Here is a 27,067-nt window from a genome sequence, read left to right as displayed (position 1 = left end):
GTGGGCCAGGGAGGGGGGCACTTGGTAATGGAAAGGAAGTGTGTTGAAACAGATGGCCCAGAATGTATTAACTTGCAAGAGAGCTTCAAGGAACCCCCTGGACCAGACATTAGTCCTGCCACTGTCTGGGACTAGGTGGAGGGAGGCTAGCGGAGTAGTCCTGCCACTGTCTGGGACTAGGTGGAGGGAGGCTAGTGGAGTAGACCTGCCACTGTCTGGGACTAGGTGGAGGGAAGCTAGCGGAGTAGTCCTGCCACTGTCTGGGACTAGGTGGAGGGAGACTAGCGGAGTAGACCTGCCACTGTCTGGGACTAGGTGGAGGGAGGCTAGCGGAGTAGTCCTGCCACTGTCTGGGACTAGGTGGAGGGAGGCTAGCGGAGTAGTCCTGCCACTGTCTGGGACTAGGTGGAGGGAGGCTAGCGGAGTAGTCCTGCCACTGTCTGGGACTAGGTGGAGGGAGGCTAGCGGAGTAGTCCTGCCACTGTCTGGGACTAGGTGGAGGGAGGCTAGCGGAGTAGACTGGATAAATAATTCAGCTACAACATGTCACCTCCATGAATTGACATGAATATGTGTAAATACGCAGGAAATACATATGGGTATGTTAGCACATGATTTTTCAGAAACGCTTAATAAATGTGTATTTATAGCCAGAAGTGACCTTACAGCCATTAAAACCCCTGATGGTAGTTGGAGGTTGACCAGAGGAGTTTGGCCAGAGGTCAGCATGACTGGCTGGCAGGGGTAACAGGGCTTGAGAATGTGACAGTTAAAACCTCTTGTAGCTGGCCATACAACTCTCAATATTCCTGCAAGCATTAGCATAAGAGAACCATGCAGTATACTGACCTCTGTATCACCCCAAACATACAGTACCAATTCTTTGCAGATTTATTCATGTGCAACCTTGGACTCACTGTCTGTCTACTCTGTAGGAGGAAAATGTATTAACTGTGAGAAAAGCAAACATTTCTATATGACATAAACTAGGCCTACATACAGTAATGGCACATTCTCCTGTTATTCTGTGTGGTATGAAATGAGAGGAGCTGCACAATGATGTACTGAACCCTTGAGGTACACAGGCATCCTAACAGGTAGACTTATCTAGGTAAATCATCCAGTGGTCTGACTGAGCTGCAGTGCGCGCACATACACACACACACACACACACACACACACACACACACACACACACACACACACACACACACACACACACACACACACACACACATACACACACACACGGACAGATTGAGTCACCCATTATACCACTGCCCAATGGTCAACTGGATGATGCTGTGAAGCCCCCAGAGAAAACTATCCTACATACTGACTGAGGAGACATTCATAATTCAGTCATATTGTGATGTGGGTACGTTTAGTCTTTCCATTCTCTGATGTCTTTGCCAGAGGATATTTACCTGCCTCTCCTCCAAGGAGATTGTTATTCCACGTTTACAACCCACTGGTGCTTCACCTTGACATTGACAAGACTAGAACTATATTACTGACTTTAGGAACGCTGTGATATGTGAATGATCAACCTTTCCCAAACTTAAAATGTAAATGTCCAAAATGTATTGAAATAAAATAACATTCACACTTTATTTGGATAGTCCGGATTTCCCATCTGTCGATGCTCTACAGATGGTCATTATATCAACAAACTATCTGTTACGGTTAGGTTTAGAATAAGGGTAAGATTGAAGGTTAGGGTTAGGGTAACGGTTAAGTTTAGGGTTAGGATAAGGGTTAGGGTAACGGTTAAGTTTAGGGTTAGGATAAGGGTTAGGGTTAGGGTAACGGTTAAGTTTAGGGTTAGGATAAGGGTTAAGGTTAGGGTAACGGTTAAGTTTAGGGTTAGGATAAGGGTTAGGGTTAGGGTAACGGTTAAGTTTAGGGTTAGGATAAGGGTTAGGGTTAGGGTAACGGTTAAGTTTAGGGTTAGGATAAGGGTTAAGGTTAGGGTAACGGTTAAGTTTAGGGTTAGGATAAGGGTTAGGGTTAGGGTAACGGTTAAGTTTAGGGTTAGGATAAGGGTTAGGGTTAGGGTAACGGTTAAGTTTAGGGTTAGGATAAGGGTTAGGGTTAGAGGTTAAGGGTTAGTAGATAGTTAGTTGAAATGTTAGTGATGTGAAATGTTAGTGAGTCTGTAGAGCATCTACAGATGGACTATCCAAATAAACTTTCCATAATATTGTGACTCTGCCCCAGTATATGCATTTACATGTTTTTGCTCATGGTTCTACATCTGCATTCAAAGTAAAGCCTGCTCCTATGCCTGCCAAGCAAGATCCACCAAAGGTTTTCAAACGTCTTTAAGCTACTCTTTAGCACAACCAGAACTCACTACACGGCACTACAATACACCGCTCGAGAGACAACTCTGCTGAAATCAAACAGCTCATACAAGAGGAGCACTAAAGAGAAGCACTAATGAAAAATAGATTTGGTGAAAAAGGTTTCTTTTTCTTCCCTCTCTCTCCAAAAGCGAGGAGATGATGGAAGCCAAACAACATGTGAGCCAGCAGCTACCGAGAACAGCTTGTGAACTAGTTGAGTGGGCTCTGTGAAGCCGGGCTGCTATACGTGTGACTCATCTCATCGGTGTGAGCTTCAAACACCCCACTGAACCACTGATCCTGCTGGGCCTCCACCAAAGTAAAAATAGACTGCCATGACAACTGTACGCTCGGCACTGTAAAGAAGTCCATTAACATTATGTGATGCTGCTGTTGAGAGTTCTGGTTCGCTTCACCTCCAGCTGTCACCATAACACTGGCTCATTCTCCACATACCCTTCATCAAACAGAATATGTTGCCTACTTCTACATATTGGGCATTGAGAGAAAAACATGGTGATGATTCTTTGTTCTCTGTGAATGGGCTTGCCAGGCAGTGATCCTGCTGGCTGCTTGTACGTCAGTACTGTTACCTGTGATACCTCAGTGGAGCCCTCCTGCCATTGGGTGTGAATGGACTCTGAGTCCTCCATTCTACTCTCTACTCACCTCACAGTACTGTGTAGATACCCATGTTGTCCTCATCTGACTCACAGCGGTGTGTGTGTGCGTGAGTGCGTGCGCGCATGCGTGAGTGTGTGTCTGCGTCCGTGTGTGTGCCTGTGGGTGTCTGTGTGTGCGTGTGTGTGCGTGTGTGTGCGTGTGTGTGCGTGTGCGCGTGTGCGTGTGTGTGTGTGTGTGTGTGTGTGTGTGTGTGTGTGTGTGTGTGTGTGCGTGTGCGCGTGTGTATGTGTGTGTGTGTGTGGGAGAGAGGGAGGGAGGGAGGGAGGGAGGGAGGGAGGGAGGGAGGGAGGGAGGGAGGGGGGGGAGGGAGGGAGGGAGGGAGGGAGAGGGGGAGGGAGGGAGAGGTTTTCTCCACCAAATTGTGACATTGCAATAACACAACAGCAGTGTATTCATATAGCTGAGTCGCTTTGTTACATCCAACATAATGCAAAAAAAAATGCATATTCAGATAATGTTAAATGGAGAAATGTAACCATACAGAGAGAGCAAAATGCCTGAGTGCGCAACATACTCCTGGGAACCAGGCAGGCAGAGAGGATTGTGGGATTCATTAGCTGCCAGGAAGCAGATGACTCATGGCGGTCTCCGTGACCTGTTGTTTGTTTGTCTCTCGTTTATTCATTCCCTCTGTTTACTGTGACTCTTTAATGTGCAATGCAAGATGCCTGTTTGGCATTCAGTGGAACGGCCAGGCACTAACACTAGAGAGGACGCCCACCATAAAAGATATAAGTCCCTCATCAATGAGATGTAATCCAGCCTTTATAAATGAAAATGAACCAAGCCTAAAAAATCCCTCTATACGCAGCCCGGGCTTGGACCAACAAGTGGTATACTGCCACTTCCATTGTGCACAGGCAAATGAATGAATTTTGAGGGAAGTCAAGTTTCGAAAGCAAATGATTGCTTCAGAGAGAGTGGTTTTCTCTCCTGGGGCGTGTGGGGAAACAGTGCACTGACAGCACTACCCCTCTCTGAGGCAGCCAGCAGCACATAGAGCCTGTGTGTTGGAGAAAGCTCCAGGATTACCACTCCTACATTCACATAAATACTGTCACACCTCATAGAGGCAATAACATGAATATCAATGGCTCTTTTCTCTCTTCAATTTTACTCGTTCTTACAAGATGGACAGTGAAATGTGTTCATGCCTGACTGCATTACAACTTGTCTACTCCCCATGATCTGTTTAATTGGTTAATAATGAACACACACTGAGGTAATTTCCTTTAAAACCATTATCCCAAGGTTGTCTGTCTCTGATTTGGGAAATTCAAGGCACTGAATCCATTTGGACGTATTTCAAATAGCTTGCCTATGACTTTTCCGGTGAGTCACCTTGAATACGTTGTGAATAATGTTTGCCATAAAAAAGGGAGGAAGTGACATGGGGTATTCAGGTGTGCAAAATCCTGGAGGACACATAATATTCTTCTTGTGTGTGGATTCTTTCTTTGTGAAAAGTTCACATGCCTCCACAAGCACAGCTTGGAACTCATCTGACTGCACTCCGTCTGTGAGAGGCCCAAGCACGTCGGTTCCCTCCGTTTCAGTACAGGTGGTGAGACTTGGCAGCAACAAGCCTGAGAACCCTGTCAACCTTTCTGAGACGCCTCCCCGCACTCAAACAGAAAGATGTATACACAGCAGCAGTAGCATAATAGGAGATAGCATGCAGCCAGGCAGCAGTACCTGCATGTCTGTTCCCCTGCCAAGCAGTTTGGAAGTCTTCACAGCTGTGCAGGCAAGGTTCCCCACTGAGAGACGACAAAAGGAAGGAAACAAAAAAATCACAAAACCAAAGGGCGGCACTGACGTTACTTTAGCTCTGCCTTTATGGCAATGAATGCCTCTGATGGTATTGACAAGGGGGCCTGTTGTGCTTTAATACCCCATTCAGCATGGAAACTCTGCAGGATCTTTTTAAAAACGATCTACAAAGATGTGATTAAATAGAAAATAAATTATTAAAGCTAACCAAAGCAATGCAATGCCAGATGTTACTAGAGCCTTTTAAATACCCCTCCTCTCCCCAAACAACAACCACACTCCTGCAGACAAAGGAGAGGAACCTTCTCATACAAAGACAAAAACATCTGCAAGATCTTTTTTGATTTCATTCAACATATTTTATTTAACTAGGCAAGTCGGTTAAGAACAAATTCTTATTTTCAATGACAGCCTAGGAACAGTGGGTTAACTGCCTTGTCCAGGGGTAGAACGACAGAATTGTACCTTGTCAGCTCGGGGATTCGAGCTCGCAACCTTTCAGTTACGAGTCCAACGCTCTAACCACTAGGCTACACTGCCACCCCATATCCCAAAAATAGAGGATATGCTTGGGATATATATGCTATGTCAATTCAATATTTAATACATATCCCAATATATATATATATATTTTTTTATCATACACATAGATGTTACAATCATGCAACAATCAATATTTGCCGCGCCTATATAACTATGCAGAAGATGTAATGAGAATATCTGAATGTTAACCATTAGTTAGGCACATATTCCTTCTAGATAGAGTTGAAGTCTGAAGTTTACATACACCTTAGCTGAATACATTTAAACTCAGTTTTTCACATTTCCTGACATTTAATCCAAGTAAAAATTCTCTGTATTAGGTCAGTTAGGATCGCCACTTTATTTTAAGAATGTGAAATGTCCAAATAATAGTAGAGAGAATAATTTATTTCAGCTTTTATTTCTTCCATCACATTCCCAGTGGGTCAGACGTTTACATACACTCAATTAGTATTTGGTAGCATTGTCTTTAAATTGTTTAACTTGGGTCAAACGTTTCGAGTAGCCTTCCACAAGCTCCCCACAATAAGTTGGGTGAATTTTGGCCCATTCCTCCTGACAGAGCTGGTGTAACTGAGTCAGGTTTGTAGAACTCCTTGCTCGCACACACTTTTTCAGTTCTGCCCACAAATTTTCTATAGGGTTGAGGTCAGGGCTTTGTGATGGCCACTCCAATACCTTGATTTATTTGTCCTTAAGGCATTTTGCCACAACTTTGGAAGTTGGGGTCATTGTCCATTTGGAAGACCCATTTGCAACCAAGCTTTAACTTCCTGACAGATGTCTTGACATGTTGCTTCAATATATCCACATAATTTTCCTGCCTCATGTTGCCATCTATTTTGTGAAGTGCACCAGTCCCTCCTGCAGCAAAGCACCCCCACAACATGATGCTGCCACCCCCGTGCTTCACAGTTGGGATGGTGTTCTTTGGCTTGCAAGCCTCCCCCTTTTTCCTCCAAACATATCAATGTTCATTATGGCCAAACAGTTCTATTTTTGTTTCATCAGACCAGAGGACATTTCTCCAAAAAGTATGATCTTTGTCCACATGTACAGTTGCAAACCGTAGTCTGGATTTTTTATGGTGGTTTTGGAGCAGTGGTTTCTTCCTTGCTGAGCGGCATTTCAGGTTATGTCGATATAGGACTCGTTTTACGGTGGATATAGATACTTTTGTACCTGTTTCCTCCAGCATCTTCCCAAGGTCCTTTGCTGTTGTTCTGCGATTGATTTGCACTTTTTGCACCAAAGTACATTCATCTCTAGGAGACAGAACGCGTCTCCTTCCTGAGCGGTATGACGGCTGCGTGGTCCCATGGTGTTTATACTTGCGTACTATTGTTTGTACAGATGAACGTGGTACCTTCAGGCATTTGGAAATTGCTCCCAAGGATGAACCAGACTTGTGGAGGGCTACAATATTTTTTCTGAGGTCTTGGCTGATTTCTTTTGATTTTCCCATGATGTCAAGCAAAGAGGCACTGTGTTTGAAGGTATGCCTCGAAATACATCCACAGGTACACCTCCAATTGACTCAAATGATGTCAATTAGCATATCAGAAGCTTCGACAGCCATGACATCATTTTCTGGAATTTTCCAAGCTGTTTAAAGGCACAGTCAACTTACTGTATGTAAACTTCTGACCCACTGGAATTGTGATACAGTGAATTATAAGTGTAATAATTTGTCTGTAAACAATTGTTGGAAAATTACTTGTGTCATGCACAAAGTAGATGTCCTAACCGACTTGCCAAAACTGTAGTTTGTTAACAAGAAATTTGTGGAGTGGTTGAAAAACGAGTTTTAATGACTCAAAATAGCCTTACAGTAGTGGAGTTATTCAGCATCCAATCAATAATCTCATCCCTGACGTATCACCACTTAGGACCTCTGACCTAATTATTACCAAACTGTTGAGCCTTTCATAAACCATGATGACCTAAAGCAAAACTGCATTAGTTGCACTTTAATATTTGGATTTGGATATGTATTTACAAAGTCCTGTTGATTATGAAGTGGTGAAAAGAAGCCGTAGATCAGTCCAAAAACTGTTGAAACTAAACGGTAGCGCCAATTCAGCACCATGGACAGCAACATGTTAGGAATGTAGATACTGGGTTTTCTTTGAGCGCGCGACATCAAAACAAAGCAGACAATAGCCTACACATATCTAAATGTGTCTTTCCTATTAGCCAGAACAAGGCTACCTGTGAGAATGATTATCTACAGAATTAAATTTCATACGTAGCCTACAGCGGCAAGTTCCTGTCTTTGTTCCTCTTAAAAGTCTCGAGCTTTCCCTTTACACAAATGTTTGGATTCTCACTACACCCTGTGGGCTCTCGGTCGTTCTGCCCTCCAATTGGCTAAACCGGGCTTATTATGCAAATTAGCTAGGGGTCTAGTCAGAAGCCTACGAGCTGACGTCACTAGGCAGAGTGGCAGCTGACACAGGGAGAAAGAAACAGATTGAGAACGGGAAGAGGAATGAAAATACATCAAACATAAATAAAGCGAAATCAAAGCAATTGGATAGATTGAGAGAAAGGAGAAAGAAGAAGAGAGAAACTGTGTAAAAAGGGAGAGGGACAGGGAGAGAGAAAGAAGAGAAAAATAAAGTAGGGGGAGTTTGCAGTTGACTTGAGAGAGAGGGAAAGGGAGAAAGGGAGAGAGAGAGAGAGAGAGACCAGCCGCCGGCCCATTTAGGAAAGATGGCTACAGTCACTGTAAACGGAGTGCAGCAAGAGAATGGATTCAGCACCACGAACAGCGCCGGCAGGATGAACGGGCTCATGATCGGTCAGAACACCATTCCAATGAAGGACCACGACGCCATCAAGCTGTTTATCGGACAGATTCCCAGAAACCTGGAGGAGAAAGATCTGAAGCCCCTTTTTGAGGAATTCGGAAAGATATACGAACTCACTGTGCTGAAAGACAGGTTTACGGGAATGCATAAAGGTCGGTTCTGGTATCATTTCTTTGCTTCTGTATGCACGCAGCAACATCCTTTTCAAAAACAGTATATATTTTTTAAAGCATTCGAGGCTCTAATGAGAGCATAAAAAGTGTCATTATTCTAGATGTTTGTGGCATGTGGGAGTTTCCTGCAAAGCGGTACGTTGTTGATTTACAAACACACACACACACACACACACACACGTGTGCGAATGAGTGCGCGCGGGTTAATTGTCAAAGTGTCAACCCCACATCCGCTAGGATACTACTGCTTGTAGCCTATGTCTGTGTATGTTTACATTGACGCTCATGTGCTGGGCTCCTAGTTAAGGGGTGGGACAAGGAATGTCTGTTTGCTTCACGGTGCCTGATAGTTAGATCTTCATAGACAGATAGGCTAAAAGATGCTCCGGAAGGAGGAGGACGGAAATCACCACTGGGCATGAGATGTTAGTTATTAGGGCTGTGTGACGATGCTGATGTGGCATTTTGAGAAGGCTAATGTATACGTTTTAGACGCAATTAAGAGACCAAAATAACTGTTTAGATCACTGCCATGTATTGTAGTGTAGGCTAGTTCAGGGGGCGGGGCCCAGGAAATAAAAAGCAACCAATGTGGCATAGCAGAGGCATGGGGTCTCTCTCGTGCTCTTTCACCGGCCGGGTCACCTCATTGTCCACAATGATCAGGAGCGATACTCTCACGTTATTATTTCATAGCGTAGAATACAGACTAAATGTGATTGATTATCCAGATGGTGTCCTTATGTTTCACTTCTGAACTAATATTACAATCCCGTACATTTAGCCTCTATTGTTTGAAAATATTGTCTACCGGCAGGCTATATCAACATAATATCCCAATGTCCTGTGAAGTATAGGCCATGTCTTAGAATCGAGGTGATTGTCTATTTAAATGCTAGTGTTATAGACCTACCGAAAGCAAATATTAAAAAGTTACTTAAAGGATATGTATTATTATTATTATTATTAGTAGTAGTTGTAGTAGTATTAGTATTGCTTTATTATTTAATTTTAAATAATATGTGTATTATTACTAAAAGCAGACCTAATAAAGCCTAGTTATATAATGTGTTTAATTTTGTTACGTAGGATGACGTTTAAATATGTGTGTAAAGCTATAAAAAAAGGCTCTCTTCTAACGAATTTCCTAATCTCTTCTTCAGAAGAGCGCGCTTCCACTAATCACTGCGATACAGGTACAGCGCTGGGTTCGTCGTGGGACCAGTGCCAGCTAAATCATATAGTGCAGTATATAATTAAAGCTACTAGTTTACATTAATAGGTCATATTGCCAAAGAGCCTTCAAGCCGCCGGGAGACAGAGAGGAATCGTGACACAGAAACGCAGAAATTAGCGGCCGCCCAGCAGTGTCCTGCTCCCGGATCTCCCTTTACCCTGTGCCCTGAAGGTCTCTGCGCGCCACCTGTTCCGTGAGTTATCAGTCACTGCTGCTGGACCCACACACCCCGCGTTTCTCTTTGGAACATGATGATCGTTTAAAACAATATTCTCGATCCGTGTGTTTTCTACGTCTGCCTGTCCTCGAACTCCATGAATGTCAAAGCTCCAGGGCTGTTTGCTTAAAGAAAGATAATCCTGTTCACAAGCCAAACTGTCTGCCCAGTCAAATCAGCATCCGCCGAGGCCACTCCGGTGTACTAGTAGCCTATAATGTAGGACATATTATGTATTACTACTCACCGACTCAAAGTCACATTGGGAGTGCGCGGGAGTTGGCTACATGCGTGCTGTCTAATAAGATTTCCTAAATGCATTTTATGGAGGAGTTTTTCCCCTCATATGGTCTTCTCACCTGTGATATATGCCAAAAGCTGTGTTCCCTACAGAAAGGCATGTGTAAAATATTTTTCTATAGACTCAACTGGCATGTGAGTTTGTTTTTACTTTAAAATAGGCATGCAAAGGTCCTAAGCAATGGCTGATTCCGTTTTTTGGGAAAAAATGCTTTACAAAAAAAGCCTGACTTCAAATAAAATAGTACTTCCTTGAAATAAAAACGATTTGATTTTAAGACTTTTTAAATACATTTGGGATTTGCATTTACAATAATTTAATCCTCCATAATAGTAATCTAGCCTATTGGTCAGTCTATGTTTGTTTCGTATTCCAATTGTGATTGGTCTTTGGGCTCATAGGAGGGCGTTTTGAAATGCATAAAACCCACATTTCTTCTGGTCTTTCAACCCTAGTGAAGGCAGCATTCTGATATGCATTGGTTTCAGGCCTAGACTACTTTTACATAAACTCTTTTATCAACTTCCACTGCCCTCCAAGAGTTGCTGCATTTCGTCTTCATCCTAGTAGGCTATGTATACGGAAATACTAAAGGTATTGGTAAACTTACAATAGGCAAACTATAACCAAATGCGACTGTAAATCGTAAATTAAGTCTTACATGCTGACTACACCGGGCGCGCCCGTGCGTCCACGTGCGCCACTGCACACATTTTGATTTTGTCCACCCACACCAGATGCGATCAGGACACGCAGGTTGAAATGTCAAAACGAACTCTGAACCAACTATATTCATTTGGGGACAGGTCGAAAAGCATTACACTTTCATTGCAATTTAGCTAGCTAGCTTGCCTTTCCCAGCTAATTTGTCCTGGGATATAAACATTGGGTTGTTATTTTACCTGAAATGCACAAGGTCCTCTACTCTGACAGTAAATCCTCAGTTAAAAGGGTAAACCGAGTTAGTTTCTAGTAATCTCTCCTCCTTCAGGCTTCTTCTTCTTTGGACTTAATATGTCGCTTGGCAACCAACTTTAAGGTTCATTACCACCACCAACTGGACGGGAGTGTGGACCTCAGTTCATTGTTCAATCACCCATGTGGGTATATGCTCCTAAAAACGAATGAGGATATGGGAGAGGCGGGACTTGCAGCGCGTCAAGCGTCAGAAATAGAACCAAGTTCTATCTTAGAGCCTGGCTACGCAAATACTCGTTAATGCGCGCGAGCAGTGTGGATGCAAGGATTGAATAACATGTATGTGTACATTTATTTTGGTCAGCAGGTTAGTTAGCTGTAATAGCTTACAGTAGCCTACACTCAAATCATGCAAATGCACTGAGTATACAAAACATTAAGAATTAATTAATTGCTCTTTCCATGACATAGACTGAACATGTGAATCCAGGGGAAAGCTATGATCCCTTATTGATGTCACTTGTTAAATCCACTTCAATCAGTGTAGATGAAGGGGAGGTGACAGCTTAAAGAGGGATTTTTAAGCCTTTAGACAATTGAAACATGGATTGTGTATGTGCGCCATTCAGAGGGTGAATGGGCAAGACAAAATATTTAAGTGCCTTTGCACAGGGTATGGTAGTAGGTGCACAGGTTTGAGTGTGTCAAGAACTGCAACGCTGCTGGGTTTTTCACGCTCAACAGTTTCCCGTGTGTATCAAGAATAGTCCACCACCCAAAGGACGTCCAGCCAACTTGACACAACTGTGGCAAGCATTGGAGTCAACATGGGCCAGCATCCCTGTGGAACACTTTCGACACCTTGTAGAGTCCATGCCCCGACGAATTGAGGCTGTTCTGAGGGCAAAAAGGATGCAACTCAACATTAGGAAGGTGTTCCTAATGTTTTGTACACTCAGTGTATATTTAGGCACATCTGGCAGCTATACTTCGTCTTTCACTGAGAGCTGCCTATGATGGAGCCGACAAGTTGGTGGAAAAATATGTAGACACCTGTTATTAGTGCTGAGTGATTAGTGCTTTTTGAGGTCGGTTCTGCTTTGGTTAGACTATTAAACAATAATCATGGTTTTCGATTTCAGTTTAGATCATTTGTTAAAACATTAAATGCAATATACATGATGTGGGTTAAATTCTGTAACAAAACACAATACAACAATACAACAATACACAATACAACAATAAACTAAAGTCCCATGATGGTAGTTACTGCCCATTTCCGCTTATAGCTTATTAACCATTGTTTATTCATATTACTTTACTTGAATCAAATATTTAAGTTGTCTATATGACATTTGTTTTATTTGAATTTCCAAGTCATCTCATCTCTATAGAGCTGCTGCCTATGCTGTTGCCAAAAATCACTATTTTAGTAGTTCTTCAAAGTAAATAATGCATAGTTTTACTGCTGAATACCAACTATCAATCACTTAGATTATGTATTTTCAGGTAGAGATTCCTTGCGAAGCAACTGCTCTCTATCCTCTCAATTGTGCATTCTTTTGTCTCTTCTCTCCCTCTCCATCTCCCTCTCCGTGTCTGCCCCAAACAGACTGCACAAGTAGGCGTGCAATGGATTAATGTCATTGTAGTTAATTACCACGTTTTTTGCACTAAACTAGGTAGAATATTGGCCTGTTGGAAACTACAGCTCCCTACTACATCACACAGTTTGGGCTTGATCTGAATTCTCTGGGCATTGAGCTCACAGAAAAAACAGAAAGAAACGGAATTCAAATAATTGAACCGATGTCGGTCAATTAGTTGTTTAAATATTGAAAAATAACCAACATTTGAGTTAATCGCTCAGCACCACCTCCTATAGGTTGTTTTCAATAAAACGTCACAATACGGTGCAGAGAGTTCGATCAAGGAGACCCCCAGCTCTGCTAAAACCATTGAAAACTGTATGCCGTTTTCAAGGGATTGATAAATAAATGTTATAACTATATGGTTTTAATATCATCACCTCTTGAAGATTATAGTCAGAACGACACATTTCCAATTATTCCACACTTAACTCCATCATCAGAGTTATACAGCAAATAGCTGCATGCTTTTCATGCTCAGTAAACATCAATTGATTATGTCATTTCAGATACGTGAGGGTAGACTATCCATTTGGCATGTAGCTAGCTAGCTAGCTAAGCAAACAAACATTGTGTCATCAGAGATTATGCTTTTGGAAAGAGCTTGACATCGGCAAGTCCTCGTCCTGGTAAAGTTGTCAGTCGGACTACTGTCATCACCACTATAGATGGCAAGCAAATCAAACAATATTTGGATATACAGCCATATAGTTTATCCCCTGAAAGTTAACTTGTTAACTAGCCATAGTAACGTGATCTGTTATTAACCTGCTAGCCAATTTGACATGGTCCATTAATCAATGTAGCCCATCATGTCTGTCAGCAGCAATCGTGATTAAACAGGCTTAAAAACAATGTTGAAAGGGGGATGTTAGCCAACTTCACTAGGTATGCGTACGTTGGTTGGAGAAAAAAGTACTTAGATCTACTTACCACTATGTTTAGCCAACTGCACAAAGTTTCTACCGGTCGCTTGCAAAGTAAACATTATCAGCTGACAGTACATCGGCAAATGCAGCCTTCTGCTGCTTGACAGGGAGAGCCCACGAGAAGCATGCTGTATAACTCTGATGATAGAGCTTAATGTGCACAATTGTCTTGCATGGAATAATCGGAAATGTGTAGTTCGGACTATGCTCACAATATATGCTCACAGTTCACATTTATTTAACAATCCCTTGAAAACGGCTGTAAGAACCGACGCTGGAGATGAGAAGCAGGTACGGAGAGTGAACATTTAATCTTGCACAGACATGGAACAGGACAGGAACAGCGTCAGAGCTGGGTAGTACAGAGACATACGACAATCAATGCAGAAGCGGGGAACAGAGCTGGGGAACAGACAGATATAGGGGAGGAAATACACAGGTGATTGAGTCCAGGTGAGTCCAATGAATCACTGATGCGTGTGACGAGGGAAGCAGGTTTGCATAATGATGGTGGCAGGAGTGCGTCATGCCGGGCAGCCTGGCGCCCTCGAGCGCCAGGGAGGGAGAGCGGAAGGAGGCGTGATCACGGCACATGGTTGTCAATAGTTTTCGTGGAGCTGCGGGTCTCCTTGCCCCCCAGCAGGCAAATTGAACGCTCTGCACCTTATTGGGACATTTTATTGATAACGACCTATTAAAATAAGAGCAAACAAGTATCCTATTCTTATGTCTCTGTCATATTCAACTAAATGTGTGTTGCATTAAAATAGGCCACAGGCTATATTGAACCATAACCCTGTCACATAACCTAGAATTAGCAAGCATAGTAGGCTATTTTAGCAGGCCTATACTATTGTAGAAGTCTACCAACAATGGCTGTGCATAGGCCTTCAGCACATTTTGTTTCAGCTACGTGACATCCCCCCTCAGACCAAGAGACATGTCATTGAAATGCCTCAGGTGGTTAAGGAGTGTGTCATCACCGTCTAGACTTAATGATTAATTCATTATTCAACTAATGGATCATCTTCTGCTACACCATTCATCCTCAGAGGGATATAACACAGGGTTGCACCATCATTTTGGATCTATGAAAATTTCATGATTTGGGGGGGTATAATGTTGTTACTCATGATTTGGGGGGGGGGTATAATGTTGTTACTCATGATTTATGCATGTGGATTGCGGTGTATCAACCTGAACAGTTCTGTGTGTCATGAATACTTACTCTGGGCTTTTTGAATTTCTCTAGTGCCTAATGTGAATTTTGTTTGAATTCCTCAAGGTCCATTTATGTGTATATACATTTCCCAAATGTTAATGGGGTGAAAACATCTGCACATTTCATTTAAATGTTTGACTGTAGATTAATTTTTGTGACAATAGCTTATATCTCCCACTTCTGGTCGACACTGCGATTTGTTAAGGGGATTTGATGGTGATTCGGTGTTTTGGTCATGGGGTGAATCCTGTGGATGCTATAGGGAGTAGGGACTGGACAGTGTAGTCTATGGGGAGTGGACAGTGTAGGGACTGGACAGTGTAGTCTATGGGGAGTGGACAGTGTAGGGACTGGACAGTGTAGTCTATGGGGACTGGATGTAGGGACTGGACAGGGTAGTCTATGGGGACTGGACAGTGTAGGGACTGGACAGTGTAGTCTATGGGGACTGGACAGTGTAGTCTATGGGGACTGGACAGTGTAGGGACTGGACAGTGTAGTCTATGGGGACTGGACAGTGTAGGGACTGGACAGTGTAGTCTATGCAGTGTTTGACACAATTGGATGGGATACAGATAGTCTATTTGAGTGGCAGTGCCATTGTCCAGGTCGAGCTACTTGACCTGCCTTAGCATCAATCATTCCCTATGAGCCCCACATTATCATAATGGTTAGTGTCAGTCTGGGAACACATCCATTGTTCAGACATGCTGGATATGGGTGGGGGGCAAATCTTCTGCTTGAGTAGCGTTATCTATCACTCTCTCCTTCCTTCTCCAGCAGCTCAGAGAGGTGGATGGCACTCTGTGGAGCCCCACCACACACAGCTAGGGAGATGAGATGCTAAGAGTAATTTAGGTTTGTCATTCATTCTTCCCTCTCCAACAGGCAGGCCGAGTGTATAATTGGCTACAAATGCCTTTGACAATTTCACTTTAAAATCCACAAAAGCATTTAAATGTCAAAGCAAGAGAGGGAGAAGGACTATAACTCTGAAACAATCTTTCAACTTGCCAAAAGCCTCATCATTACACATGTGAATCAAAGAGCTAGAAGAGCAAACCATCCTAACAGTCTTTTAATAACTGTGTCTGTAATCCACTGCTCTTTCAGGAACATGTCTGTGCTCTAAGACATAGCCATTAGTTTAGAGTGTAGTGCACTGCTGTGAGATGTGCAGTCTCTTGGTCAGACAGCTGGTTCTACCTTTACATGAATCACACAGTGACGGAGCAGGTGGGTGACAGTGATTGGCAGGTACTCAGTTGAATGACAGGTGTAGGCCAGTCCACAGATGACCTCTTTGATCATTAGATAGGGAGTGTGTGAGGGGAACAGGGCCCTGTTTTACTGCATGAAAATAGATAGAGACCCACACACTGTTGAATGCTGCCACAGTTCTATTGGGCAACGTTTCGAGCTGAAGATCTTTGTTACCCTGGACCAGACATGGCCGTGTGCACTGATGTAGTTGCTGTTTCTGCTCCTCACCGTTTCACTGCCTATAAAAGACAGACACTCCACAGTTGCTGGGTTCAGTTTCTGTTTTAATTTAGAGAATTGAAGCACTTGTGCTGAGGCAGGCAGGTTTATCTTTTAGGAAATTAGTTTGTAATAGTTTTCAGAAGAACATTGCTGCATCAGACTTCTAAGAAAGAAGCAATCCAAGAATAGCAATTTTCAGCAATTTTCATTGAACATGACACCAATGTTAATGAATGAATTGCAATTTGTTTTGTTGTTTTGTCAATTACAGATACAGATACCTGATGCAAGTAAACACAATTTACTGTAATTAAAAAATGCCTAAATAACAGCAATGTTTTTGTACTGTAATTAACATGTACAAGTTAACAGTAGAAACAGTAGAAATAAAAGCCTATTTCTTATTACAAAATCTGTATTTTTCATTTATTGACTCCTATTCCTTTTTTTGGGATCAACATTTGATTTATTTTCAAAGGAACACAGACAATAACAAAAAGCAGCAGGAATGTTTATATAATTACAGTAGAATAGACCACATAGCCTATACACACATATATCGGCCACCCAACTGCATCAACCCACCACCCAACCCCTCCTGGCAACCACCCCAACCCAGCCAACCTGATCTCCATGAAATTAAAAACAAAATCAAGCAATTGTGATAAAATCAGCGGGGTACACTTTTGCACACGAGACAGAAAATGAACAAGTAACAGGCAATCTGTTGGAAAATATACACACTTTAGTAGTTTGATGGTTTCAGCTACTATAGTAGTTTGATGGTTTCAATTGTTGCATGGCTAGCCCCATGGATCCTAGCAGTGGATAGTTCTAAATAAATTACATCTATAAAAGGGCGGATCCAATGGGACTGTGGAGGTTGCCATCTTAGCGCCAATATCTTTTTAGCTGCTGTCAAACCTGACAACATGATACGTCTTTGATGTAATGACATGATAAGTGGTGAATTATCATTAAGTGATAACAGTTTGGGGGAACAAGGTATAGTGATATCAAGTACGTCAGATAAGACAGAGGATACCTCTTTCCAAAATGTGTCCACACCCTTGCCACTCTCAGTACATATGCATAAAGGAGCCCAAGCAGCAGAGGCTGTTGAGGGGAGGACGGCTCATAATAATGGCTGGAACGGAGAGAATGGAATGGCATCAAACCGTGTGTTTGATATATGTGATACCATTCCACTGATTCCGTTCCAGCCATTACCACAAGCCCATCCTCCCCAATTAAGGTGCCACCAACAACCTGTGAGTCCAAGGCACCTTGGTTACATAGATCACACAGAGGAGAGGTTATGATTTTCATTAAATTACATTTTCTAGGTGGACGGTATACCCTGTGTATGAAATTAAAGTGTGTCCGCTCATGATTGGGATTCTTAGATGAACCCACTAAGTCCTCCCATGCAGTATCCCAACAAATAGGATAATCGACAGTAGATAGTTCTCTTATCCATTGATTCTTAACTGGTACTGATTTGTAAGCTGCAACTAACATAACCGTATACGGGTCAAACCCTTTTTAGTTACTATGTCTATGTAATATTCTATGTTGTTCATGTGATGGTGGGGGTCGGGATGAGCCCAAAGGGACACCATACCCCCGCATTGCTGATCTTAAACATAGATAAAATAAAGAAGAGGTACCAGGTAATTGAAATATAGCCCTAAGATCATCAAAGGCTTGCAAACCTTCATCTCTAAATAGATCATCCAAACACGAACACCCCTATCCTCCTATAGGGGTGAATGATAAGGGGATACCGCCAGAAAGACGGGAATGATTGTGGAAATTTGGTGACAGCATGCCACTTCTGTATTGTGTTAGAATTCCTTTTCTACTAAGCACAATGTTGTGAGTAAGAAGGAAATGAGTGGTCCAAAACGTAACTTAGTGTCACGTCCTGACCAGTAAAGGGGTTATTTGTTATTGTAGTTTGGTCAGGACGTGGCAGGACGTGTTTGTTTTATGTGGTTCGGGGTTTGTTGGTATATGTGTTTATGTAGAGGGGTGTTTGTTTAGAGTAGTCCGGGGTTTTTGGTTATGTTCTATGTTCTGTATTTCTATGTTAGATCTAGGGTGTTTAGTTCTATGTTTAGTTTATTGGGATTGTGCCTTCAATTGGAGGCCGCTGTTCCTCGTTGCCTCTGATTGAAGGTCCTTTGTATAGGGGTGTGTTTGTAATGGGAAGTGTGGGATGTTTTTTATTTTTTATTTTATTTTTTAAATTTATTTTTTATTTTTGCATAGCTGTGTGTTGCCTGCAAGACTGTTTGTCGTACGTTCGTTTTCTTGTTTTGTTTTGTCAGTGTTCTAATAAAGTTAAAATGAGCACTCAACCCGCTGCGCCTTGGTCCACTTCATACGACGGCCGTTACACTTAGCTTGTTTTAATGGTACTGCAGAATAGACAAGATCCTGAAGTCTGGGTGGTAAAGCCAAATTCTCTTCTATAGTCTCCAGGACACTAAAGCGTTTGAATCAAACCATGTTGAAAGGGGGCATAGCACAAAAGCCCAAAAGTAAAACTTAAACTTTTATTATACTGAGCCATTTACTTTATGTTCAGTTTCTTATCTTTTATTATTTCATATTGTTGTTTCATTGTCGAGAATGAACCTGCAAGTAAGCATTTAGTTGGATGATGTGTACCATGCGTATCCCGTACGACTAATAAAACTTGAAACTAAAGTTAGGCAGAGAAAGCCCACCATCTCCCTTGTCACAATTCATAGTGGATACTTTAATTTGAGGTCACTTACCTTTCCATACAAATTGAGAGACTAAAGACAAGATATTGTCCAAGTATTTCTTTGGTGGAGCTAGTGTAGAAAAAGTTAATTTGGGGAAGAAAATGTATCTTAATGATGGATATTTTAGTTTGTAGAGAGTTGGGAAGCTGTAAACATTTAGAAAGGTATGCTACTCATTTATGTATTTGGAAATTATTTAATGCCGTGTTTTGAGAAAAATATCTATACAGTATACCCAGATATTTAAGCATCATCTGTCACAGCAGCTTACTGACCATTGCACCTGTACACAGCCCATCTGTAAATAGCCCACCCAACTACCTCATCCCCATATTGTTATTTCTTTTTTGCTCCTTTGCACCCAAGTATCTCTAGTTGCACATTAATCTTCTGCACATCTATCACTCCAGTGTTTAATTGCTAAATTGTAATTATTTCACCACTATGGCCTATTTATTGCCTTACCTTAACACTGTATACAGACTTTTCTATTGTGTTATTGACTGTACGTTTGTTTATCCCATGTGTAACTCTGCGTTGTTTGTGTCGCACTGCTTTGCTTTATCTTGGCCAGGTCGCAGTTGTAAATGAGAACTTGTTCTCAACTGGCCTACCTGGTTAAATAAAGGTGAAATATATATTTTTTAAATAATTTAAAGCTCTTTACCAATGGGATGTGTTTGGGTACCATTGACAGAGTGAGTCCTAAGCTTAATGACATCATAGCTGATTTTGTCCAGTTAATTTTGTACCCTGAGAGGGCGCTAAAATCATCAAATGTAGAGAGTATGTGGTAATTATAAGACAGCATTATAAGTGTACAGAAGTATGCCATCCCTATGTATAAGGAAGGGTGCTGTCTGATTTTCTGTGCTAGCAGTTCGATGGAAAGGGCGAAGAGCAAAGGCGAGATTGGACATCCTTGGCGACAGCTTCTGGATACAGGGATTGCCCCCTGTGGTCACCATGGCAGAAGGATTTGCATATAAAACTTGAATCATGCTGATAAACTTGGTTCCTAAATGAAATCGCTCTAATACCGACCATAGAAAATCCCACTCTGACCTATCAAACGCCTTCTCAGCATCCAAGGAGAGAACGGTACATGGAGATCTAATGTCATTAGTGGCATGAACTTATCCCAAATGGGAACTACAAATGTGGCTCATGCGCCCAGTGCAATACCACAATAAAAACATATTTCTTCAGACACCCACATACAGGTCGAAATATCCCTGTTAGGGGTATTATCTCATGCAAGACCAAGGGAGTAATCTATCTCATCACCTGTTCATGTGGAAAAGCCTATGTCGGAAAAACGAAAAGACAATTAAAACAACGCATAGCTGAACACCGCAGCTCAATCAGGTGTAAGAACATTGACTATCCAGTAGCAGCTCACTTTGTTGAAGCTAACCATCCCATCTCCTCCCTCAAATACACAGGCATTGAGCATGTTGTCCTACCAAGGATAGGAGGTAACATCGAGATCCTACTACTACAAAGGGAGGCTTACTGGATATCCTCTCTAAAAACATTGACCCCTAGTGGTCTGAATATTGACTTTGATCTCAGGCCCTTCTTATGGACAAATGTTCCTTTCTGAACAAGTCTTATAAATTGAAAAATAATTTTTACATCTTATTAGCATACACCTAATATGTTCCCCCTGTTGATGATGCTCATTATATATTAAGGTTGAACCAAAAGATTACATGTAAAAAAAATGAAATACGAAATTATTATGTGAAATTGAATGAAACATTAATGTATGTTGATGCTAATATGATAACAATAGCATAATATATTTAATATGCCACATACTATTTTTTAACAGTTTCACTAATCCATTTTAATTAACTTAATAATTATGACACACCCCTCACTACTGTCATTGGTTACACTAATTGCACTGTGTGTCTACATAACCTGGTTCAAGTATTCATGACATTACCCTGAGGAAGGCACAGTGATGCCGAAACGTTGGTAAATACCCATTAAATTGCTGGGAGATTATACATGGAGTGTGCGACTTTCTTTATTTTGATAGTTTATAGTTTATTTGCCGTTAGTTAGCACCTCCACACAAACTATTATTCTGGGTGTGCGCCAGCTCATGTTTTTTTTATTAGTGGCATGAACAACATGTAATAAACAACACATTACCTAAGGCTAGTCGAGTTTTAATAAACACTGTCTGATCGTGATGCACTACTGTAGTCACACTGGATTCTAAACGGGCTGAGAGAACATTAGCATACAATTTAACTTCCGAGCACAACAACGACAAAGGTCGATAGTTACCCATTAGAGTGTGATCTTTATTGGGCTTCGGAAGAACCGCAATCACTGCAGAGTTTACATCATTGTGAAAAGATCCCTTGTCAACAGAAGTCAGAATCAAATCATGTAAAAATAGGCCTAATTTATCCCAAAAGGCAAGGTATAATTCTGGGATGTACCTTTTTTCATATTTGTTAGTGCCTGTTTAAGTTCATCCAATGAAATGGGTTCCCCAAGGGATTGTGATTCTTCATTGGAAAGGTAAGGAATATCCGCTCTTAGTGCCAACACCGCTCAAAGTAATATCAGATTTATAGAGCATAGAGCCCTCAAACTCAACTCTGGACCTCGAAGCCAGTTACACTACGTTGTTTCATTGTTCCCCTCTAATCAGGGACTGATTTAGACATTGGACACCAGGTGGGTGCAATTCATTATCAGGTAGAACAGTAAACCAGCAGGCTCTGGACCTCATAGGGTAAGAGCTGAGTACTCCTGGCATAGAGTGTTCAGCTAAAAAGAACCACAATCTGCATTGATTTCCAAAGGATTAGTTAACAAGCCATTCTGTGCTTTTATAGCTGTAATATTAGAGTGTTTCTCACTGCTTCTGAGTCTCATTGCTCGAAGATGACTTGGTTTAGCCCCATTAAAATAATAGTTATGTCTGATTGGATGAATTAACAATTCTGCCCTGTGTCTGAGCAAAGAATTACATTCTAATTTAACTGCATCTATTCTTTTATTTTTGTCGTCAGAGTAAGAGTTTTGTTATTCTCATTCCAGATTAGCCAAACATGTTTCTAGTTTGTTAATTGTTCTCATTATGGTTTTATTAAGGTGAGACAAATGACACTGACAAGTTCCTGATAAATCCCTTTGTAGACTTCCATAGGATATGGGCATCTTCAACAGACCCAATATTCTGTGTTAGATGAACATTTAGGTATTTTTCAAATAGTAATGCTATATTGAAGTGCCAGCGTGATGCTCTGACAGGTGTATCAGGAATCGTTAGTTTGACTATTACGAAGCTATGATCAGAAAGTGGACATCGGCATATCGTTGCATTATGACTATCTGAGTATGCAGTGTGGGAACCTAGAATATAATATATTCTGGAGTAGGATTTACAGTACATGGCCAAAGGTATGTAGACACCTGCTCGTCGAACATCTCATTCCAAAATCATAGTCATTAATATGGAGTTGGTCCCCCCTTTTCTGCTATAACAGCCTCCACTCTTTTGTGAAGGCTTTCCACTAGATGTTGGAACATTGCTGCGGGGACTTGCTTCCATTCATCCACAAGAGCATTAGTGAGGTCGGGCACTGATGTTGGGCGATTAGGCCTGGCTCACAGTTGGTTCTCCAATTCATCCCAAAGGTTTCAATGGTGTTGAGTTCAGGGCTATGTGCAGGCCAGTCAAGTTCTTCCACACCGATCTCGACAAACCATTTCTGTATGGACCTGGCTTTGTGCACAGGGTTATTGTCATGCTGAAATAGGAAAGGGCCTTCCCCAAACTGTTGCCACAAAGTTAGAAACACAGATTTTTAGTGTTAAGATTTCCCTTCACTGTAACTAAGGGGCCTAGCCCAAACCATGTAAAGCAGCCCCAGATCATTATTCCTCCACCACCAAACTTTACGGATGCCGACGGGCAGATTCGTCCGTCGGATGGTGAAGCGTGATTCATCACTCCAGAGAACGCGTTTCCACTGCTCCAGAGGCTTGTGTGCAGCTGCTCGGTTATGGCAACCCATTTCATGAAGCTCCCAATGAACAGTTCTTGTGCTGACGTAGCTTCCAGAGGCAGTTTGGAACTCGGTTGTGAGTGTTGCAACCGAGGAAAGACAGTTTTTACCCGCTACGCGCCTCAGCACTCAGCGGTCCAGTTCTGTGAGCTTGTGTGGCCTACCACATCACGGCTGAGCTGTTGTTGTTTCTAGACATTTCCACTTCACAATAACAGCACTTACAGTTGACCAGGGCAGCTCTATCAGGGCAACAATTTGATGAACTGACTTGTTGGAAAGGTGGCATCCAATGACGGTGCCACGTTGAAAGTCACTGAGCTCGTCAGTATGGGCCATTCTACTGCCAATGTTTGTCTATGGAGGTTGCATGGCTGTGTGCTCAATTTATACACCTGTCAGCAACGGGTGTGGCGGAAATGGTGTCCACATACTTTTAGTTTATGTCTAGCAGAGTAAAAACTAAATTGTCTAGACGTAGAATTGACCAAATCTAAATACATCGGTCAGATTAAAATCCTTGTTGTTAAATGCCACTGACACTGTCACAGCTGTCAAAATGATCGGACCAAGATGCAGTGTCTGTTTCGTTCCACATATTTATTTGACCGTGAAACTTAATGCAATATCAAAATAAACTTAAGGACAAAACAACAAACCGTGACGCAGGAGGAACAAACACACTCACAAAATATAATCACCCACAAAACACAAGTGGGACAAACATCAATTTAAATATGACCTCCAATTAGAGACAACGACAACAGGTCATGCCAAACAAAAACCAACCTAGAAATACAAAACTAGAAACTAAACATAGAAATACAAAAACGGACAAACACCCCCTGTCACGCCCTGACCTACTCTACCATAGAAAATAACAACTTACTATGGTCAGGACGTGACAGACACAGGTGCGGGAGCTGTTTGAGATTCGTGGCCAGAGGGGTCCAAAGCGGATAAAACGGCATTCATATCCACACCTATGATCAGAGAAAAATCAATAACATTTGCCAGCAACTCCATTAAGTTCTCATAAAATGTAGGATCATACTGGGATGGAGCAATTTTCCTACCTGAGATTACATTTTCGATATACACTGACTGTACAAAATATTAGAAACACCTGCTCTTTACATGAGAAAGACTGACCAGGTGAATCCAGGTGAAAGCTACGAGCCCTTATTTGATCACCCCACTTCAATCAGGGTAGATGAAGGGGAGGAGACAGGTTAAAGAAGGATTTTTAAGCCTTGAGACAATTGAGACATGGATTGTGAATGTGTGCCATTCAGAGGGTGAATGGGGAAGACAAAAGATTCTAAGTGCCTTTGAACGGGGTGTAATAGTAAGTGGCAGGCGCACCGGTTTGACTTTGTGAAGAACTGCAACGCTGCTGGGTTTTTCACGCTCAATAGTTTCCTGTGTGTATCAAGAATGGTCCACCACCCAAAGGACATTCAGCCAACTTGACACAACTGTGGGAAGCATTGGAGTCAACATGGGCCAGTATCCCCGTGGAATGCTTTCAATACCTCGTAGAGTCCATGCTCCTACAAATTGAGGCTGTTCTGAAAAAATTGAGTGTAACTCAATTTTGTTCATACGCTCAGGCTATGATATCCTACCGTCAGCGCTACCATATTTTTCCAGAACGGTCACTGATAAACTATGTCTCATTACAACAAGGGAGCCACAGTTTTGGAATCTACAGAGGATGACGCTACAACATCATGATGACTGTTTGCAAATCTTTGGGCATATCATTATTTTAAGTGGGACTCTTGAATAAATATAACATCAATGTTATGTCTACGAAAGTAATCTAAGCAAGCGCCTTCTTCCTAGTGCCTTCAGAATGCGGTCTCGGTCAGGGAATCGGAGCACCTGGAAAATCAAGGTTCGGAATCTGGCTGAGTTGTCAATGTGCCGGCTTGTACGATGAGCTCTCATCACTTCGATTTTGGTTCCAGCTAGATCTGGAAACCACTCTGGAAGTGATCTATTGATGAAATAAAGTGTTCTGGGCCTCAGTATTTTCCTTCATAATGGCTATTCTCACGTTGTCTCTACGTTGCATGTCCTCGTAGTGAGTCAAACTGGTCCATTCTGATTTGGCCCTGAGTTGACATCTCCTCACATTTATTTATTTAACCTTTATTTAACTAGGCAAGTCAGTTAAGAACAAATTCTTATTTACAATGACGGCCTACCCCGGCCAAACCCGGACGACGCTGGGCCAATTGTGCGCCGCCCTACGGGACTCCCAATCACGGTTGTGATACAGCCTGGATACATTTGTCAACTCTATCGCCAAGCTTTGTGCACTCAGCTCGAAGTCTTTTAAGATCAGTAACACACTTGGAAACGTCATCCTGAATAAAATCCAACCCTGTTTGTACTCCAGTAAACTCAGAGGCGATGAACTCTCATTGTTTTGCCATAGCTTCATCTAGCATGGTGGCTAGCGCTTTGCTGTCAGGAGATGAAGTCGTTGATTTAGCTCGTAAAGCGTGGTGTTTCATAGCGAGTAAGTTACTAAATACTGTTAAACAGGTTAGCTGTTAAATCATCCATGGAAATGGTTCAGACGTGCTCATGGGTAAAACATCAAAAATGAGGATGCAAGGGAAGGAGCTCCTATTCCAATACACTTTTCTCGGCTTAAATGTTAATTCCGCTTTAATGCAATTCATTGAACTTTTGTTCCTTTCAGAAATGATTGTGCAGCAGCAAATTTGAAAAAGATTACCAAAGTATTATTTTCACTCCACTTAACCTTCTCATCAGTGGAATGAGCCTACCACTGCTTTCAGCCATCGCTAACAAGCAAGCCTCAGAATCATTCTATAACCATGGCAACATCTTCCACTTCCCCATCTGGCTCATCTGCTGTCTCCTACCCTCAGCCTCACTCAGTAATTGTGATCCTTTTTCATGTTCACCACCAAGTTGAACGTGTCTGTTACAGATTGTGTTCCCATATCACAGTCCCCTGGGTCCAAGTTGTCCCCTGAGCCAGCAATATATTGGATATTGAGTCTTTCATGAAGTCTTCCAATTCCCCTTGGCCAAGAGCGACTTATTGGGGCCTACCATAAGTAGCCATGTAGCTGGCCTGGCCTGAATATTAACAGTGAGCCACTATGTAAGGCTGAGTCTCCCCCTACTTAGGCCTTGTCTCCAGTCTTGCGTGACTAGGTTCACTCCCTAGATGAAGCAAATCAATTTAAAGTCTTACATGAACTCTGATAAAGTGCCACAGTCTCACCAGTTTGTGCATTGATCTGTTGTACATTTCCAAACCCTTAAATCATGTGATGAAAAAAAACATCTCCTAGAACCATGAACTGTGACATCCATCCCCAAACTGAGGATGACCTGACTGAGTGGTCGGGTGGGTGATAAGAAGGGGGGTAGTTGGAGGGCCAGGCCAGACCAGTCCCAGTGGTTCTATCTCATTAGCCTGCTGTGGGTTATGCCTGCTAGGAGGTCCAGTCCCATCTCCTCAGCTCAGTTCTTTAATGTCACACAGGACAAGGAGCTAATTCCTTCCAGGCTCTCAAAGCGTTATTTTTTTGCAGGTTTGCTGTGTGGCATGCTGTTTCATCAGTGTCGTTTAGCTGATTTCTCCTCTTGAGTAACTTCCTGGTTGTGGAGGTGGATGAAGGTTGTAGTGAAAGGGAGCTCTCTTGGCAAGGAGCCAGAGAACAATGCTCTGTTTTCGGGGTGATGGGTGCTGTGTGTGTGTCCTGTGTGTGTGCTTGTGTGTGTGTTTGTGCGAGCCTGCGTGTGAGTGTATGTGTGTGTGTGTGCCCCTCTTCTCCCATGGGGAGTCTTGGCAGCAGGTGTGACATGCCGTAATGGGAAATTATGCTGCACGGTGCAAAAACTCTTCGGAAAGGGGTCACCCACTGTCAACTCGACCAAGTGCGTAACAGAACAACCACTCAGCCTT

General features: G+C 42.3%; 1 protein-coding gene across 15 annotated transcripts in view; it reads left to right on the top strand.

Annotated features, from left to right (window-relative positions):
- The first annotated feature begins 7,922 nt into the window (after positions 1 to 7,922).
- Positions 7,923 to 27,067, top strand: part of LOC115167311 (CUGBP Elav-like family member 4) — a 167,642-nt gene continuing 148,497 nt past the window's right edge. For all 15 annotated transcript variants that reach the window (XM_029721632.1, XM_029721630.1, XM_029721629.1 and 12 more), the window contains exon 1: positions 7,923 to 8,313. In XM_029721632.1, the coding sequence (XP_029577492.1) occupies positions 8,064 to 8,313 (250 nt within the window). In that variant the 5' untranslated portion in view covers positions 7,923 to 8,063. The remainder of the gene's footprint in view (positions 8,314 to 27,067) is intronic.

Source organism: Salmo trutta, chromosome 29 (genome assembly GCF_901001165.1).
Source record: "Salmo trutta chromosome 29, fSalTru1.1, whole genome shotgun sequence".
Lineage (NCBI taxonomy): Eukaryota > Metazoa > Chordata > Actinopteri > Salmoniformes > Salmonidae > Salmo > Salmo trutta.
Note: the sequence above shows the minus strand (reverse complement) of the source record. Positions and strands in the feature narration are given on the sequence as shown.